The 13,561-nt window shown below is 63.0% G+C and overlaps 3 protein-coding genes across 4 annotated transcripts; 2 read left to right on the top strand and 1 right to left on the bottom strand.

The window, feature by feature from the left end:
- Positions 1-544: 544 nt before the first annotated feature.
- MFAP1 (microfibril associated protein 1) lies at positions 545-4,839 on the top strand. The gene is made up of 9 exons (XM_032122425.1): positions 545-718; positions 834-1,053; positions 1,660-1,792; positions 2,092-2,279; positions 2,708-2,816; positions 2,887-3,047; positions 3,293-3,452; positions 3,929-4,018; positions 4,140-4,839. Exons 1-9 carry the CDS (start codon positions 640-642, stop codon positions 4,320-4,322), a joined length of 1,323 nt encoding a protein of 440 aa, XP_031978316.1. The 5' UTR covers positions 545-639; the 3' UTR covers positions 4,323-4,839.
- Positions 4,840-5,198: 359 nt separating this feature from the next.
- On the bottom strand, positions 5,199-6,295 carry HYPK (huntingtin interacting protein K). Its single transcript, XM_032122426.1, has 4 exons — positions 6,079-6,295; positions 5,845-5,900; positions 5,556-5,607; positions 5,199-5,358 (listed from the first exon to the last, which is right to left on the bottom strand). The coding sequence occupies exons 1-4, from the start codon at positions 6,262-6,264 to the stop codon at positions 5,263-5,265; spliced, it is 390 nt and encodes a 129-aa protein (XP_031978317.1). The 5' UTR covers positions 6,265-6,295; the 3' UTR covers positions 5,199-5,262.
- Positions 6,296-6,842: 547 nt separating this feature from the next.
- Positions 6,843-11,306, top strand: SERINC4 (serine incorporator 4). Of its 2 annotated transcripts, XM_032122424.1 has the most exons (12): positions 6,843-7,531; positions 7,637-7,768; positions 8,202-8,380; positions 8,483-8,562; positions 8,657-8,750; positions 8,813-9,024; positions 9,298-9,393; positions 9,465-9,591; positions 9,836-9,908; positions 10,114-10,165; positions 10,271-10,427; positions 10,730-11,306. In XM_032122424.1, exons 1-12 carry the CDS (start codon positions 7,481-7,483, stop codon positions 10,944-10,946), a joined length of 1,470 nt encoding a protein of 489 aa, XP_031978315.1. In that variant the 5' UTR covers positions 6,843-7,480; the 3' UTR covers positions 10,947-11,306. The 2 variants fall into 2 exon arrangements, with proteins under 2 accessions (XP_031978315.1, XP_031978314.1); XM_032122423.1 differs by having other exon boundaries at positions 6,845-7,531; positions 10,114-10,427.
- The last annotated feature ends 2,255 nt before the right edge of the window (positions 11,307-13,561 follow it).

Here is a 13,561-nt window from a genome sequence, read left to right on the forward strand (position 1 = left end):
AGGCTTTGCCGGGGAAATTCGGCACAGGAATTTGCCAGACGCCGGACGTTTCCCACGGCTCAGCGAGTTGACCCTGAGCCCTCGGTGTTGCAGCAGTGGCCGGCTCAGATCCAGCCCCGCACGGAACACTCCCTGCCCGAGCGGGTGGGCGGCAGCAGGGACGGCCGGGCCCGCAGAGTCCCAGCGCCGCTCAGACACGGCCCGAGGCGCCAGGCGAGCAGCAGAGCCCCGTCGCGGCGCTGCCCGGTGCCCCCGCCGTCCGATGGCCGCTCGGCCGGTGCCTCGCCCTGACGCCCCGTGGATGGCGGAAAACCCGCACCGTGCGGGAGGGAACGGAACCTCTGCTGGCCCAAGGCGGATGCCGAAACGACCGGGGACTCTCCCTGCCACCCAGCCCCAGCGTCCGGCGCACCCCGGGCCGGGCCGAAACGCAGACACAGGGGCAGAGCCAGAGTCCCGATCCCGGTCCCGGTCCCGGTCCCCTCGGAGTGACCCCGGGCCGAACGTCACTTCCGGCCTCCGGCACGGTCCCGGTCGCGGCGGAAGCGACAGAGGTTCCGGTTCCGGGTGAGCGCTCGAGGCGCCGTTGTCAGCGGCACCGCTCGACTCGACTCGCCCCGGCCTCCGCCCGCCGCCACCATGTCGGTCCCCAGCGCCCTCATGAAGCAGCCGCCGATCCAGTCCACGGCGGGCGCCGTGCCCGTCCGCAACGAGAAGGGTGAGCTGGGGGGCCGGGGCTCAGCGGGGTGGCCGGAGGGGCGCAGGGCCGGGGCTGGGCCCGGGGCGGCGGGGGCGCGGGGCCGAGACCCCCGGTGACGGCACGGCGCCCGCAGGCGAGCTGTCCATGGAGAAGGTGAAGGTGAAGCGGTACGTGTCGGGCAAGCGGCCTGACTACGCACCCATGGAGTCCTCGGAGGAGGAGGACGAGGAGTTCCAGTTCATCAAGAAGGCGAAGGAACAAGAGGTCGAGCCCGAGGAGCAGGAGGAGGAACTGGCCAACGACCCCCGGCTCCGGCGCCTCCAGAACCGCATCGCCGAGGACGTGGAGGAGCGGTGAGTGCTGGGTCAGGCAAGAGCTGAGCCCCCTTCGCCTGTCTGGGGCTGGGACTCTGCTCTGCTGTGCTGCAGGGAGAAACTGCACAGGGCGGGAGCTGGGAACATTGTCCAGGCAGTGCGGGAGAGTCTATGTCTTCTCATATCCACACTGCAGTGTGCCTTGGGCTGCTTTCCAACCAGGAGCCAGCCAGTGCAGCCCATGTCCGGGTGCATTTGGATGGATGGTAATAAAAACACGCTCCAAAATTGAAATTAGTGCAGCCTGCTGAGGCTCAGGGTAGTGAAGGAGGGATGGTGTCTCACGAAATGTACTCTGGGCAGGGACCACTGAGTGCTGTTTGCCTCCTGTGGAGCTGCTGGTGGTTTTGTTTCCAGTAACAAGGAGTCTTCTCACTGAGAACTCCATTCTTACTTGGAGCATGGACAGGGAAGAGCTGCCAGTGCCCAGCCACTGCACCCTCCTGGGAGAGAACATAGCAGTTCTAGCTCTGTTTGTCAGTCCCAGTGCTTACCATGGCCTTGCTAGAAACAATTTGTGAACAGTCACCTTCCTGTAACCTCCTTACGTTCCAAGTGCCATGGGTTAGCTGGGGTCTCTCACAGGCTGGCAAGACACCGCAAAATCGTGGAACCTGAAGTGGTTGGAGAAAGCGATTCAGAAGTGGAGGGGGGAGAAGCTTGGCGCCTGGAACGGGAGGACACCAGTGAAGAGGAAGAGGAAGAGATTGATGATGAGGTGCGTTTGCAGAGCCAGATAATGGGCCTAGGAAAGCTGGAAGGGCACAGGCTGGAACTGTCCTTTGCATGGATATGTGGGCTGTCTGATGTATCTGGACAAGTGTCACACCTGGCCATGACTTAACTGGTGGGTCACCGTCCTCTGGCATGGGACAGGACACTGGGGGAGGCCACCCCACATCCAGAGAGGCAGGTGTATCTTCAAAAAGCTAACACTCCAGACATCACATGTGTTTGACAGGAGAGAGAAATGGTGGCAAGGCTGGCCTCCGACTGCTCTGTGCTTGTCCCCATTAGGAGATTGAGCGTCGGCGCGGGATGATGCGTCAGCGAGCACAGGAGAGGAAAACTGAAGAGATGGAAGTGATGGAATTGGAAGATGAGGGTCGGTCTGGAGAAGAGTCTGAGTCAGAGTCTGAGTATGAGGAGTACACGGACAGCGAAGATGAAATGGAGCCACGTCTCAAACCTGTCTTTATCCGCAAGTAGGTGATGGAACTGCGCGGGCTGGCCCTGGGATGCGGGAGTCAGAAGCTGGGGGCCAAGCAGACCCTGCTGCCATGGTCTCTTCTCACTGTGAGGAAGCCATTCACCTCCTTGGGGTGGGGCAGGATGATGACAGCCTGGCAGGGCACAGCTAGGGAGCAAGGGGCAATCCCTGCACCCACAGCCCTGTATCAGTTGCATTGGGTTGCTGTGTGATCAGGCTGTGGAGTGTGACTGGAGCCCTTGGGCAAGGGCCATATGGTGACAAAGGGACGTGCTAGGCCCCAGAAAGAGGAGAGCCCTGGGACTTGACCTGTCCTTGGAGAGGGCAATGGCTGAAAGCAGCTGCAGTGTGGGAGCCAGTGAGAGGCTGAGTGGGTGCACTGGCTCATGGAAGGGCTGAAGGCTCTTGTGGCCCTGCTCTCAGGAAGGACCGGATCACAGTTCAAGAGAGAGAAGCAGAAGCTCTGAAGCAGAAGGAGCTGGAGCAGGAGGCAAAGAGGATGGCAGAGGAGAGGCGCAAGTACACACTTAAGGTATGTAGGGCTGGGCTGGAGGCTGGGGGGGGCAGTCACTGCAGCAAGCTTAGCTTGGACCTCACTGCAGATTGTAGAAGAGGAAGCGAAGAAGGAGCTGGAGGAGAACAAGCGCTCACTGGCAGCACTGGATGCACTTGATACAGATGATGAGAATGATGAGGAGGAGTACGAGGCCTGGAAAGTCCGTGAGCTGAAGCGTATCAAACGAGACCGCGAAGAACGAGAAGCGTGAGTATTGTCTGATAGACATGAGGCTGAGAGCCCACAGGCAGGTGAAGCACCTTTTCCTCAGGCTGCCCTTCAGCAGCAGAGTCCTAGCTGGACTGAATACCCAGAGCCGCTCCTGCCCGCCCTTGGGGTGCCTTTGCTCCCCAGCAGTAAATGTGTAAACTCTCAGGCGCTGGCTGGTGACAGCCTCTCTCCCAGGAGGTGCTGTGGGAACACAGGGTCTCAGGGGCTTCTCTCCCACCCAGCATGGAGAAGGAGAAGGCAGAGATCGAGCGTATGCGGAACCTGACAGAGGAGGAGCGCCGGGCTGAGCTCCGGGCCAATGGCAAAGTCATCACCAACAAGGCAGTGAAGGGCAAATACAAATTCCTGCAGAAGTACTACCACCGCGGTGCCTTCTTCATGGTGAGTGTGCTGAGGGCCACGCATGGCTGCACTGGCTGCAGGTGTGAGACCACAGGGGCACCTTTCCTCTGTGGGGAGCCTCCCCTCTCCCACGGTGCCCTGGGGCTGGGGGTGCCCCTGGGACAAGAGTCAACCTTCAGAGGCAGCTTGGGGCTGAAGCTGACCCAGAGTGACCTCACCAGAGCATGTCACATTGGGGCTTCCCAGTTGAAATGGAGCTGAAGCTGCAGAGCTGTCCCTGTGCTGCTGTTTGGGCTGACAGACCCAGCCAGAACCAAGTCAGGTCTGCATGGGCCACTGGAGAAGCAGCCTAGGGAACAATGCTCACGTCCTCCACTCCAGCAGGAGTTAATAGGGCTGCAAGTACTGTGGCAGCTCTGGCAGAGCAGCAATATGACCTTCAGGAAGCTTTCCCCCACTGCTGCCAAGACTTGCTGGAACCTTTTAGGCTGAGCAGGTGTGTCCTTCTCCTGCAGGATGAGGATGAGGAGGTGTACAAGAGGGACTTCAGTGCTCCAACTCTTGAGGACCACTTCAACAAGACCATCCTGCCCAAAGTCATGCAGGTGGGTGTGCTGGCAGAAGGTGCCCAGCTCATGTGCCAAGGGGTGGGAGTTCTGGGCAGGGGGGAGCAGCAGGTCCTGCATCCCTCCTGAACAGCTGCTCACAAGTTCTTCTGCTCCCCAGGTCAAGAACTTTGGGCGCTCGGGGCGGACAAAGTACACGCACTTGGTGGACCAGGACACCACCTCCTTTGACTCAGCCTGGGGCCAGGAGAGTGCGCAGAACACCAAGTTCTTTAAGCAGAAGGCAGCGGGTGTGCGAGATGTCTTTGAGAGACCCTCAGCCAAGAAACGAAAAACGACCTAAGGGCATGGGCAGGAGGGTCTGGTGTGGCTGATGCTGGCAGAAGGGCACTGCTCTGCCAGAGCCTGGGCAGGGCCAGAAGGGACACGTTCCAGGACTCCTGTGGTGGCAAGCCCTTCTCCTGCCTGTACCATGCCTACCCTGAAGCAGTGTCCCACTCCTCGTGCTGAGCAGACCCGATGGGCTCCTTGCCCATGCACTGTGGAGAATGATGGCCTGTGGTGCTGGCCAGGCTGGTGGCCACACTATGTCCCAGCAATGGCCACCCTGGAACCTTGGCAGTGCCCAGCACATTGCAGCAGCACCCCTGGCTCCAGCACATCCACTTCTGGAGGAATTACAGGACTTTTGCACCCATCTGGTCTACAATCCCTTGCTTGTACTGTCCCTGGTGTCAGTCTGGGCCCTGTTTTGGGCTGGTCAGTGGTGACCCCATCTCCTCACCCTGTTCCTGCAGGGCTTGGCTTTTCTACCTGTGTGGGGTGGGAGGGTTTGATTAAAGATTTGATTTTCTTACATACTCTGGGCCCATTCTTCTCACAGATGTGGCCATCTGTTCTGTGTCTTTCTTGTGAGCCATGGTGAGCTGGGGCAGCACAGGAGGCACCAGCGTAGGCAGGGCATGCATGAGCAGCCATCATCACTGCCTCAGGCCTGTGCCTGGGCCTGTCCAGCCTGTGCTGTCCCGGGGGCAGAGATCAAAAGAGGACAGAGCGGTATGTCTCAGTGCTCAGGCAGATCACTGTCCTGCTCCAGTCACAGGGGTGCCCAGCTGGCACTGCCAACACAATACCACATGGCTGGGTTCCACTTGTGGGTACCATGCACCCAGGGCCAGGGGCATGTGCTCAGCCCTGCGTAGACCACAAAGACAACCCAGTCCCACCAGTGCCTTTATTGGTATGGCAAGAGGCCCATGCCTGGCAGCCCGTGGCCACCCAGCTCAGTTGGTGAGGGTGATAAGAGCCTCTACCACGTTGCCCATGTGCTCGCGCAGGCTGCGCTCTGCTGCGGCCCGTGATATTTCCATCTCCGTCATCTGCAGAAAAACAGCCCCAGCCCCATACAGCAGCCGCAGGGCCCCACGGGCCGGGCGGGGTGCAGTGGGGGACACCCACCCGTGGGGACACCTGACCGGCCTCAGGGCAGGCATGCACTGGCCTCCTCCATGGGTGCAGTTTCGCGCCCAAGATTTGGGACACGTCACAGCCTGCCTGGGGTCCCGCCCCTACTCACAATCAGCTCTAGGTCCTCCTTCTTGATGGTCACTTTTGCCAGTTCTTTCTCCCTACAACAAGAGACGGACAAACCTCCGGTGACCAACATTCCCCGCTGGCCACTGTCCCGGTGCTCCCTCGGCCGTGCGGCGGGCAGGAGCGACCCCTCGCAGCAGTGTGGAATGTGTGCTGGGAGGGGGCCGGGGAAGGGCCGGGATGTCAGACCGCTGAGCAGACGCCCGGGTCGTGTCCCGAGTGGTGACAAGTTGCAAGATAGGCACTGCCCCGGAGCGAGCGCGGACGGTTACCTCTCCTGCTTCGCTTTCTGCTCCCGGGACCTCCGGTCTCCGATCACCGACATAGCCTGTCAGAACGAGCGCGGTCACCCCGCTGCGCGGCACCGGGCGGGTCAGCGCCACGCCGGCGGCACGGGCACCGGCACCGGGACGGGCGTGCAGGCGCGGCGGTCAGCGCCCGGCTCGGCCCCGCTGCAGGCAGCGCCCGGCCTCCCACCCTGGCCCGGTCCCGTCCCGCCGCCGCACCGTCTCCAGGTTGGAGCTCTGGATCTCCTTCTCCTCCGCGTAGTCCGTGACGCGCTCCAGGTCCGCCGCGCCGCTATCGTGCTTCCGCGGCTTCTCGGCCGCGCGGCCGCCCGCCCCATCGCTGCCGCCGCCGGAGCCGTTCGGCTCCGTCTCCAGCTCCAGCTCCACATCGCCCTCCGCCGCCATCCCGCCGCCGCCGCGGCCCGCTTCCGGTCACGTGCGCTGCCGGCCGAGCCAGCGAGCGGCGCGCGCCGCCACAAGCGAGCGGGGGCCGGGCCGGGTCCGCCCCGCAGCCCGGGCCCGCCCCCGGGCCTGGCCCCGCCGAGCCGTCACATTCAGCGCTCTCGGGGCTCCGGGCACGTTGGAGCTGGCAGGGCCGGCACTCCCGGGCTTTCGGGCAGCTCGATAGCGGCGGGAACCCGGCGCTGCCGAGGCGCGGAGCCAGATCGGGCGGGCGCAGCCCCGCCGCTGCCCGCGAGTGCCCGCTGCTGGAAAACGGGGGTTGCCGGGCCAGCGACCCCGATATGGCTCCCACCGCTGCCACACGGGTGGACGGACGAGCCAGGCCACAGCGGGGCCCTGGCCGGGTCCCCGGGCGCTGCCGGGGGCGAGAGGCAGCTGAGCTGTGGCCGTGCTCCCCCTAGCCCTGGTGCTGGGCCGTCGGAGGCCGTGCCGCCGCGCGGCCCCGGCTGCCCCGGGCACAGGCGGGTCCGCCCCCGCCGCTCCCTTGGCGCACGCGTGTCAGATGTCACCCACCCACGCGATGGGGACGGCGCGTCCCTCGCGCCGGGCTGTGCCCCACGCTGTGTGTGGTACCGGGGACACGGGGGATCTGTGTCACCGCCGCTGCAGCCGCGACCCCGGCATCCGCCGTGTCAGGCCTCTGCCAGCACAAAGCCCGAATGGCTGTAGAGCAGCTGAAGAAAGGTGACGCCAGCCCCAGCACAGTGCCCCCTGTATATCCTTGCTCGTCCCCAGCTCCTGCCGACCCTGAGGCATCCTGCTACCCGCTGGATGTGCTTCATGCCGTCCCACTACCCAGTGAGGTACCTGTGTCCCTTGGGCGCTTCTGTGTCCGGGGCTGCTTCAGCCCTTCAGTAAAACCCATATCCTCCATACAGCTGTATGGCACTGCTATGGGATCAGGAAGACATCGTGTGCAGACCCCACATGCCCCTCATGCAAGCTCATATCCAGGCCACCTGCCATGGCCTCGCCCTGCCCAATGAGGGGCCGGGGTCTGGGCAGGGTTGCCCATGGCCAGGAGTCACTGGGCAGTGCCCATGGAGCACCCCAGGGGTGGCTGCCTGGAGGGAGCAGTGAGCAGATGGCAGGGCGGGCCGAGCTGACAATCCCCTAATCCCATCAATGCCGCAAGCGCTGAGCAGAGCCGAGCTGGGCCATGGCGGGCACACGGGCACGCGGGCACCTCCTGCACCCGCTGCTCTTCCAGGTGGGACTTGGGGTCTGGCGGGACTGGGAGCATGGCTGGGAGCGAGGCTGGGTGGGGAGAGTGTGCTGGCTCCTTGGGATCCTCACTGACCCTGCCCCTTCCCAGCTCTGCTGTGGTTGTCACGGGCTCCGTGTGTCCACGAGCACACGTATCCTCTACACGCTCCTGCATGTCCTGGCCTCTGCTGTGTGCTGCCTCATGCTGTCCCGCACCGTGGCCCAGGCTATCACGGAAAAGGTGACAGAGGGAGCTGGGACACCCAGGGTACTGGGGGTCCCAGGGGTGCTGGGGATCTCAAGGGTAACTCAATGAGTTCTGGGGATACTGGGGTGCCAGGCACCTCGAGGCACCCAGGGGTATGCAGGGGAGCACTGGGTATGCCAGAATTGCCGGGGCGTCAGGAGCACTGGGATTCTGGGGATATTGGCATGCTGGGATAGTAACAGGGCTGCTGGGAGTGCCAAGGGTACTGGAGGTGCCAAGGGGGACGGGGTGCCAGGGGGACCAAAGTTGCAGGATTTGCCTGGCGTGCTGGGGGTCCCAGGGTACTGGGGAAGGTATTGGGAATGGTGGGAATATTGAATATTTGGATGTGCTGGATGCCGTGGGCACTGGGGGGTGCTGGGTGGACACACCAGCAGCCCTGTCCCATTAACCACCGTGCCTGCAGGTGCCCTTCTCGGTGGTGCTGTGCCAACACCTGCCCGGGGGCACAGACTGCGAGTGGCTGGTGGGCTCCTCGGCTGTGTACCGGGTCTGTTTTGGCACTGCCTGCTTCCACCTGGCACAGGCTGCCCTGCTGCTCAACGTGCGTTCCAGCTCTGACTGCCGTGCGCAGCTCCACAATGGGTAGGGATGGGCCACGGGGCTGGGACAGGGTGTCCTGGGATGGGGCTGCCCTGGGGTGGGGCTGTCAGGGGTTCTGTCCTACTGACGCTAACTGCCCTGCAGGTTCTGGCTCCTGAAGCTGCTGGTGCTGGTGGGCCTCTGGGCTGCCAGCTTCTTCATCCCTGAGGACAACTTCATCCAAGGTGTGTCCCCCACCCTGCCTGAGCTGGCACCCTGGGCGCCCCTTTTGGCCCCCATCTGCCCTGTGCCATCTCCACCTCTGCCCTCTTCCCCCAGCCTGGCACTACATAGGTGTCTGTGGGGGCTTCGCCTTCATCCTCATCCAGCTGGTGCTGATCACAGCCTTTGCACACACCTGGAACAAGAACTGGTGAGTGCTGGGGTGCCGGGTGGGTACTTGCCCACTGCCACCGCTCACCCGCTCTTCCGCAGGCTGACAGGCGCTGCCCAGGACAAGCGCTGGTATCTGGCTGTGCTGCTGGCCACAGCCACCTTCTACACCCTTGCCTCTGCCGCCTTCTCCTTCCTCTACAAGTTCTACACCCACCCAGCCGCCTGCCACCTCAACAAAGCGCTGCTTGCCATCAATGGCAGCCTCTGTGGCATCATGTCCTTCATCTCCATTACACCATGCGTGCGGCTCAGTGAGTATCAGACAGCACAGCATGGCAGAGGCTGCCGTGCTGCATGGCCAGCTATGTCCTGGGCTGCAGATGACTGTGGGCCCCAGCTCAGGGCCAGCACTTGGGCTCTGGAGGAGAACCCAGCTCCCCAGGGTTCCTGCTGGCCCCTCCTTTACCTTGGTGCAAGGCATTGGCCAGGGGAGTGTCAGGAGGGCGCAGGGCCCAGTCAGAGCCCATCTGCCAGCTCATGGCACTCCAGGAACTCCAGTAACACCTCTGTCCCCACTCTTGCAGAGCAGCCGCGGTCAGGGCTGCTGCAGTCCTCGATCATCAGCTGCTATGTGATGTACCTCACCTTCTCTGCACTGTCCAGCCGTCCCCCAGAGAGAGGTGGGTGTCCCTGTCCACCACCAGCAGTCCCCACCATGATGCATGCCCTTCTCACCTCCACCTCCCCGCAGTGCTCTACAAGGGGCAGAACCTCACCGTGTGCTTCCCGGCGGTCCAGCAGGATGAGCTGCAGACAGAGGACACCACCGTCGCCGTGCTGGGTGCTGCTATCATGTATGCCTGCGTGCTCTTTGCATGGTGCGTGTAGCCTGCCTGGGCACAGCCAGCCCAACCAGCACCACGTGGGAACCCCATCCCCATGGCCAGCAGAGCCAGGGAGTCCCAAGGGGTGGCAGGACAAGAGCAAGTGGGGCATTGGTGGGCAGCCAGGGGCAGCACAGCAGACCTCCTGTGGCTGTGGGGAATCCATGGGGCAGGCTGGGAGCCTGGCACAGGGTGATGGGTGCCTGTGTTATGATTTCTGCCTCTCTCCTGGGCACAGCAATGAAGCCTCCTACCTTGCTGAGGTCTTTGGGCCCCTCTGGATGGTCAAAGTCTACAGCTTTGAGTTTAAAGTGAGTATGGATGCAGTTGTGCTCCATGTCATCCTGCTATGGGCACCCCAGACCCACCACCTAAAGGCCCTGTCCCAGCCCCAGAGAGGAGCAGGTCTGTCTAGCCAAGCACAGAGAGCTGCCCACACCACCTGCCCTGGTGTTAGGCAGGGCTCAGCCCAGCCACAGTGGCCACAGGGCTGTCACCACTCTGCTCTCCCTGCAGAAACCTTCCTGTTGCTTCTGCTGCCCTGAGAATATGGAGGAGGAGCTGAAAGGTGACTGCAGTGTCCGTGTGGGAGAGTGGGCAGAGCCTGTGTCCCAGCCTGGGAGTGCTGGCAAGGGAGGGATGCAGGAGCTGTCATGCCCCCACACTCTCCCAGACAGCAACCATACATGTGAGCAAGTGGAGGAGAGTGCCAGGGGACAGTTCATCATCCAGGATGAGCAGGACCGGGTGGTCTACAGCTACTCAGCTTTCCACTTTGTCTTCTTCCTTGCCTCGCTCTACGTTATGATGACACTCACCAACTGGTTCAGGTAGGGCCCTGTGCTGCTGCCCAGCCCTCCCTGCTCTCACTCCAAACCCCTGTGCCAAGCCAGGTGATGGTATGACCGAGATAGCGCCTGCTGGGGATGCTCAGGGCTCTGTGCCCGCAGACCTGCACCGCTCCAGTGGCAGCTGTGCAGTGCAGCAAAAAGGGCTGGAGGGCCCATGGCAAAATGACATGCCCAGGGACACATGGCCATTGGGACACAGGGTGGCCTGGTGGCTGCAGCTGGCACTGGAACCCCCTGTGTTGGCATCCCTGGTGCATTCAGTGTCTGCCCTCTCCCACCAGCTACGAGAATGTGGTGCTGGAGACCACCTTCACGCATGGCAGCTGGTCAACCTTCTGGGTGAAGGTGTCCTCGTGCTGGGTTTGTGTCCTGCTCTACCTGTGGCTGCTGCTGAGCCCCTTCTGCCTCCATGGCTCCCCACAGCACCGGTGCGGCAGTACAGGGTCGCGCATCGTGCGGCGCCGACGTGCTCCACAGCGCATCAACGTCTCCACATAGTCCCTGCCAGGACAAACTCTGCCTGGGGCTGGTCCCTGCCGTGCCCTGTGCCTGTGCCCTGGCCCTGCTTGGTCCTCCTGGCCTCCCCTGAGACCCCATCCCAGGAGAAAGCAGCATCTGAGAGCCTGAGGGGAACCCTGGGAGGTGGATGCTGCCTGGGATACTGGCCCTGTGCTGAGCCAGGGCCACCCAAAGAGCCAGAGCAAGCTGGTGGCAGGTGCTCAGCCCACAGCCTGGTTGCCCTGGTTCCATGGGGTGCACTGGGGGAGCAGGGCTCTGTCCCGGCTGCCATGCCATGGTGCATTCACTGTAAATACCTGCTTCAATACATTTTTATATAAAATTCTGAACTGAGCCTGTGCTATTGCCCCATGCAGGCCGCTGCAATGGGGAAGAGGGGAGGGGGTGCCTGCAGTGCCCAAGCACTGGCCACACAACAGCTACAGCTGAGGACACCTTCAGGGTGGCTCTGCTGAAGAGGGGGGACAAGCAGGGGATGCAGAGCAGGGAACAGGGCCCTGGGGTGCAGGAGGGTGTGCAGCCTATGGCTGCTGCCCCCAGGGAGGGCACAGTGCCAATGTGGCTGTAGGATCATAGCAGCCCTGGGCCCCCACCCACAGAGCAAACATGGCAGGGCGGCTCCCTGGGGCCCACAGCACCACGGGGCTGCAGCACGGGCTGTGCCCAAGGGGGCCCACACTTTGGTGGTGGCAGCAGGTGCAGGACAAGGACTGACACACATCACCAGGGCACCCACTAGGCTGGCATAGCCTGGGGATACAGGGCGGCAGGAGGTGAGGTAAGGGCGGCACTGCAGGGTGAGTGCCATTGGGGCCCAACTGGTCCCAGTGTGGCAGCAAGGCAACTGTGGGGGTTCTGATGGCAGCAGCAGAGATGAGGGACTGCAGTGCCCAGTGCCCTGGGGCTGCCCCTCACACCTCTCCTGCCCAGGAGATGCAGGGACACATGGGGGGCTCGGGGGGAAGGGCGGGCAGCTGGGGCACCGTCTTGGAGGCATCAGCCAGGTAACACTGGAGTGGGGGTTCCCTGCAGCCCCCATCACCTGAGGGGTCCCCAGTGTCCTGGGCTGTGCCCCAGTGGGCACCTGCCTCACCCCACCCAGAAGACTGGGCCGAGTGCATGTCCCACAGGGCTGGAACAGCAGGGGAGGGAATTTTGAGCGGGTCCAGCAGCACGAGAGGTGGCACTGTGGGGAGGGAATGGTGGGGTTGGCCCAGCCCTGTGAAACATCCCGAGTCAGCAGCACTGCTGCAGGTCCCCGCAGATCCCGGCACGGGGGTTCTGCCAGACCCCTGTGCTGCAGGCACTGCGGGATGTCCTCTGGGGAAACAATGCTTTGCTCATGCCTGCTGCAAGCACAGGCCACTGGGCAGCCTGCCCACAGCCACTGGCATGTCCCTCCGGGCCCTTCACTGGCAACTGCTGCAACACCATGTGTCCTTGGGGCTCCCCAGATGTCCCAGCCTCACACAGTCCCTGTGCCAGCCTCAGGCAGGATCCGTGAGGCCCTGCTAGAAGGATGCCAGCTTCCTACTGGAGACCTGCAGATGGCAGAGAATGGGACATTCACGAGGTACATCAGGATGGTGCAGCACGGCCACGCAGCAGCAGGGGAGCAGCCACTGGGACAACCAGGAATGTGCACCTGCCCAGGGGTCCTTGGGCCAAGCCCAGCTGCTCCCTCAGACCAGGATGGTGAGCAGGAGCCTCTGGGAGAGCAGCAGCCACGGCTCAGCCCCGCAGCTCAGCTCACGCCACCCCCCAGCCTGCCGGCAGCAAGCCCTGCAGCCGTGGGATACTGGAGCTGTCATCCATGCAGGAGAGGATGGAAGACAGGGACCAGCACCCACCATGGGAGCAGGGGCAGGCAGGGTGCTTTGTGCTGCCATGGATGGCCCCCATGAGGTGCAGGCAGGCTGGCTCAGCTGCCATCACTCACCCCACCAGCAGAGGGACAGCATGTGGCCCCCTCCCTGAGCACTGCCTTTCACACAGGACCTGGGGGAACAGCTCCCCACATCACCAATGCAGCCTCCCAAGCAGACAGGGAGCTGGCTTGCAGCAGAACTGGCCTTGGGCAGCCGCAGAGTTCCACCTCCAGCATGGACACAGCGTCCTCACGCAGCAGCATGAACAGCCACAGCTCAGTGGACACGCCTTCCCCCAGCTCCCATCGGGACATTGAGGCGAGGGGCCTTCCCCTGGCCCAAAGAGGGGCACAGGTCTGCTCACCTGCAGCTCCTAGGCTTGGGCCCCTCACCATGACTCCTGTCACCCAGCAGGCCCCTGGCCCTCAGAGGTGTGAGGCAGAGGGACCCTGCAGTGCTTTGGCAAGAGGAAGCCTCCTGCCTTTACCCCAGAGGTAACCAGACTGCCCCATGTGGTGTGAAGGGCCAGGATGGAGGAGCTGAGCACACCCCTGTATTGGCACCCACCTCCCTTGTCACAACAGGGGTGTGAGGGGAGGGACCTGCGCCATGTACCAGCTGGTGCTGGCTGGGGATAGGGACACAGGGAAGTCCAGCTTCCTACTGTACCTCTGCATAAATGCATGCTGAGGGGACATCCCCAGCACCCTTGGCATGAGTCCCCAG

The sequence above is a fragment of the Corvus moneduloides genome, chromosome 13 (genome assembly GCF_009650955.1).
Source record: "Corvus moneduloides isolate bCorMon1 chromosome 13, bCorMon1.pri, whole genome shotgun sequence".
Classification (NCBI taxonomy): Eukaryota; Metazoa; Chordata; class Aves; order Passeriformes; family Corvidae; genus Corvus; species Corvus moneduloides.

Excerpts from the sequence above, each read along its gene's own strand:
- HYPK (XM_032122426.1), bottom strand. The coding sequence starts at position 6,264 with ATGGCGGCGGAGGGCGATGTGGAGCTGGAGCTGGAGACGGAGCCGAAC. Across the intron at positions 5,901-6,078 it reads AGAGCTCCAACCTGGAGACG|GCTATGTCGGTGATCGGAGA; the intron begins GTGCGGCGGCGG and ends TCGTTCTGACAG. Across the intron at positions 5,359-5,555 it reads AGGAGGACCTAGAGCTGATT|ATGACGGAGATGGAAATATC; the intron begins GTGAGTAGGGGC and ends GTTTTTCTGCAG.
- MFAP1 (XM_032122425.1), top strand. The coding sequence starts at position 640 with ATGTCGGTCCCCAGCGCCCTCATGAAGCAGCCGCCGATCCAGTCCACG. Across the intron at positions 2,817-2,886 it reads GGCGCAAGTACACACTTAAG|ATTGTAGAAGAGGAAGCGAA; the intron begins GTATGTAGGGCT and ends ACCTCACTGCAG. Across the intron at positions 3,048-3,292 it reads GACCGCGAAGAACGAGAAGC|CATGGAGAAGGAGAAGGCAG; the intron begins GTGAGTATTGTC and ends TCTCCCACCCAG.
- SERINC4 (XM_032122423.1), top strand. The coding sequence starts at position 7,481 with ATGGCGGGCACACGGGCACGCGGGCACCTCCTGCACCCGCTGCTCTTC. Across the intron at positions 7,532-7,636 it reads TGCACCCGCTGCTCTTCCAG|CTCTGCTGTGGTTGTCACGG; the intron begins GTGGGACTTGGG and ends GCCCCTTCCCAG. Across the intron at positions 9,025-9,297 it reads TACACCATGCGTGCGGCTCA|AGCAGCCGCGGTCAGGGCTG; the intron begins GTGAGTATCAGA and ends CCACTCTTGCAG.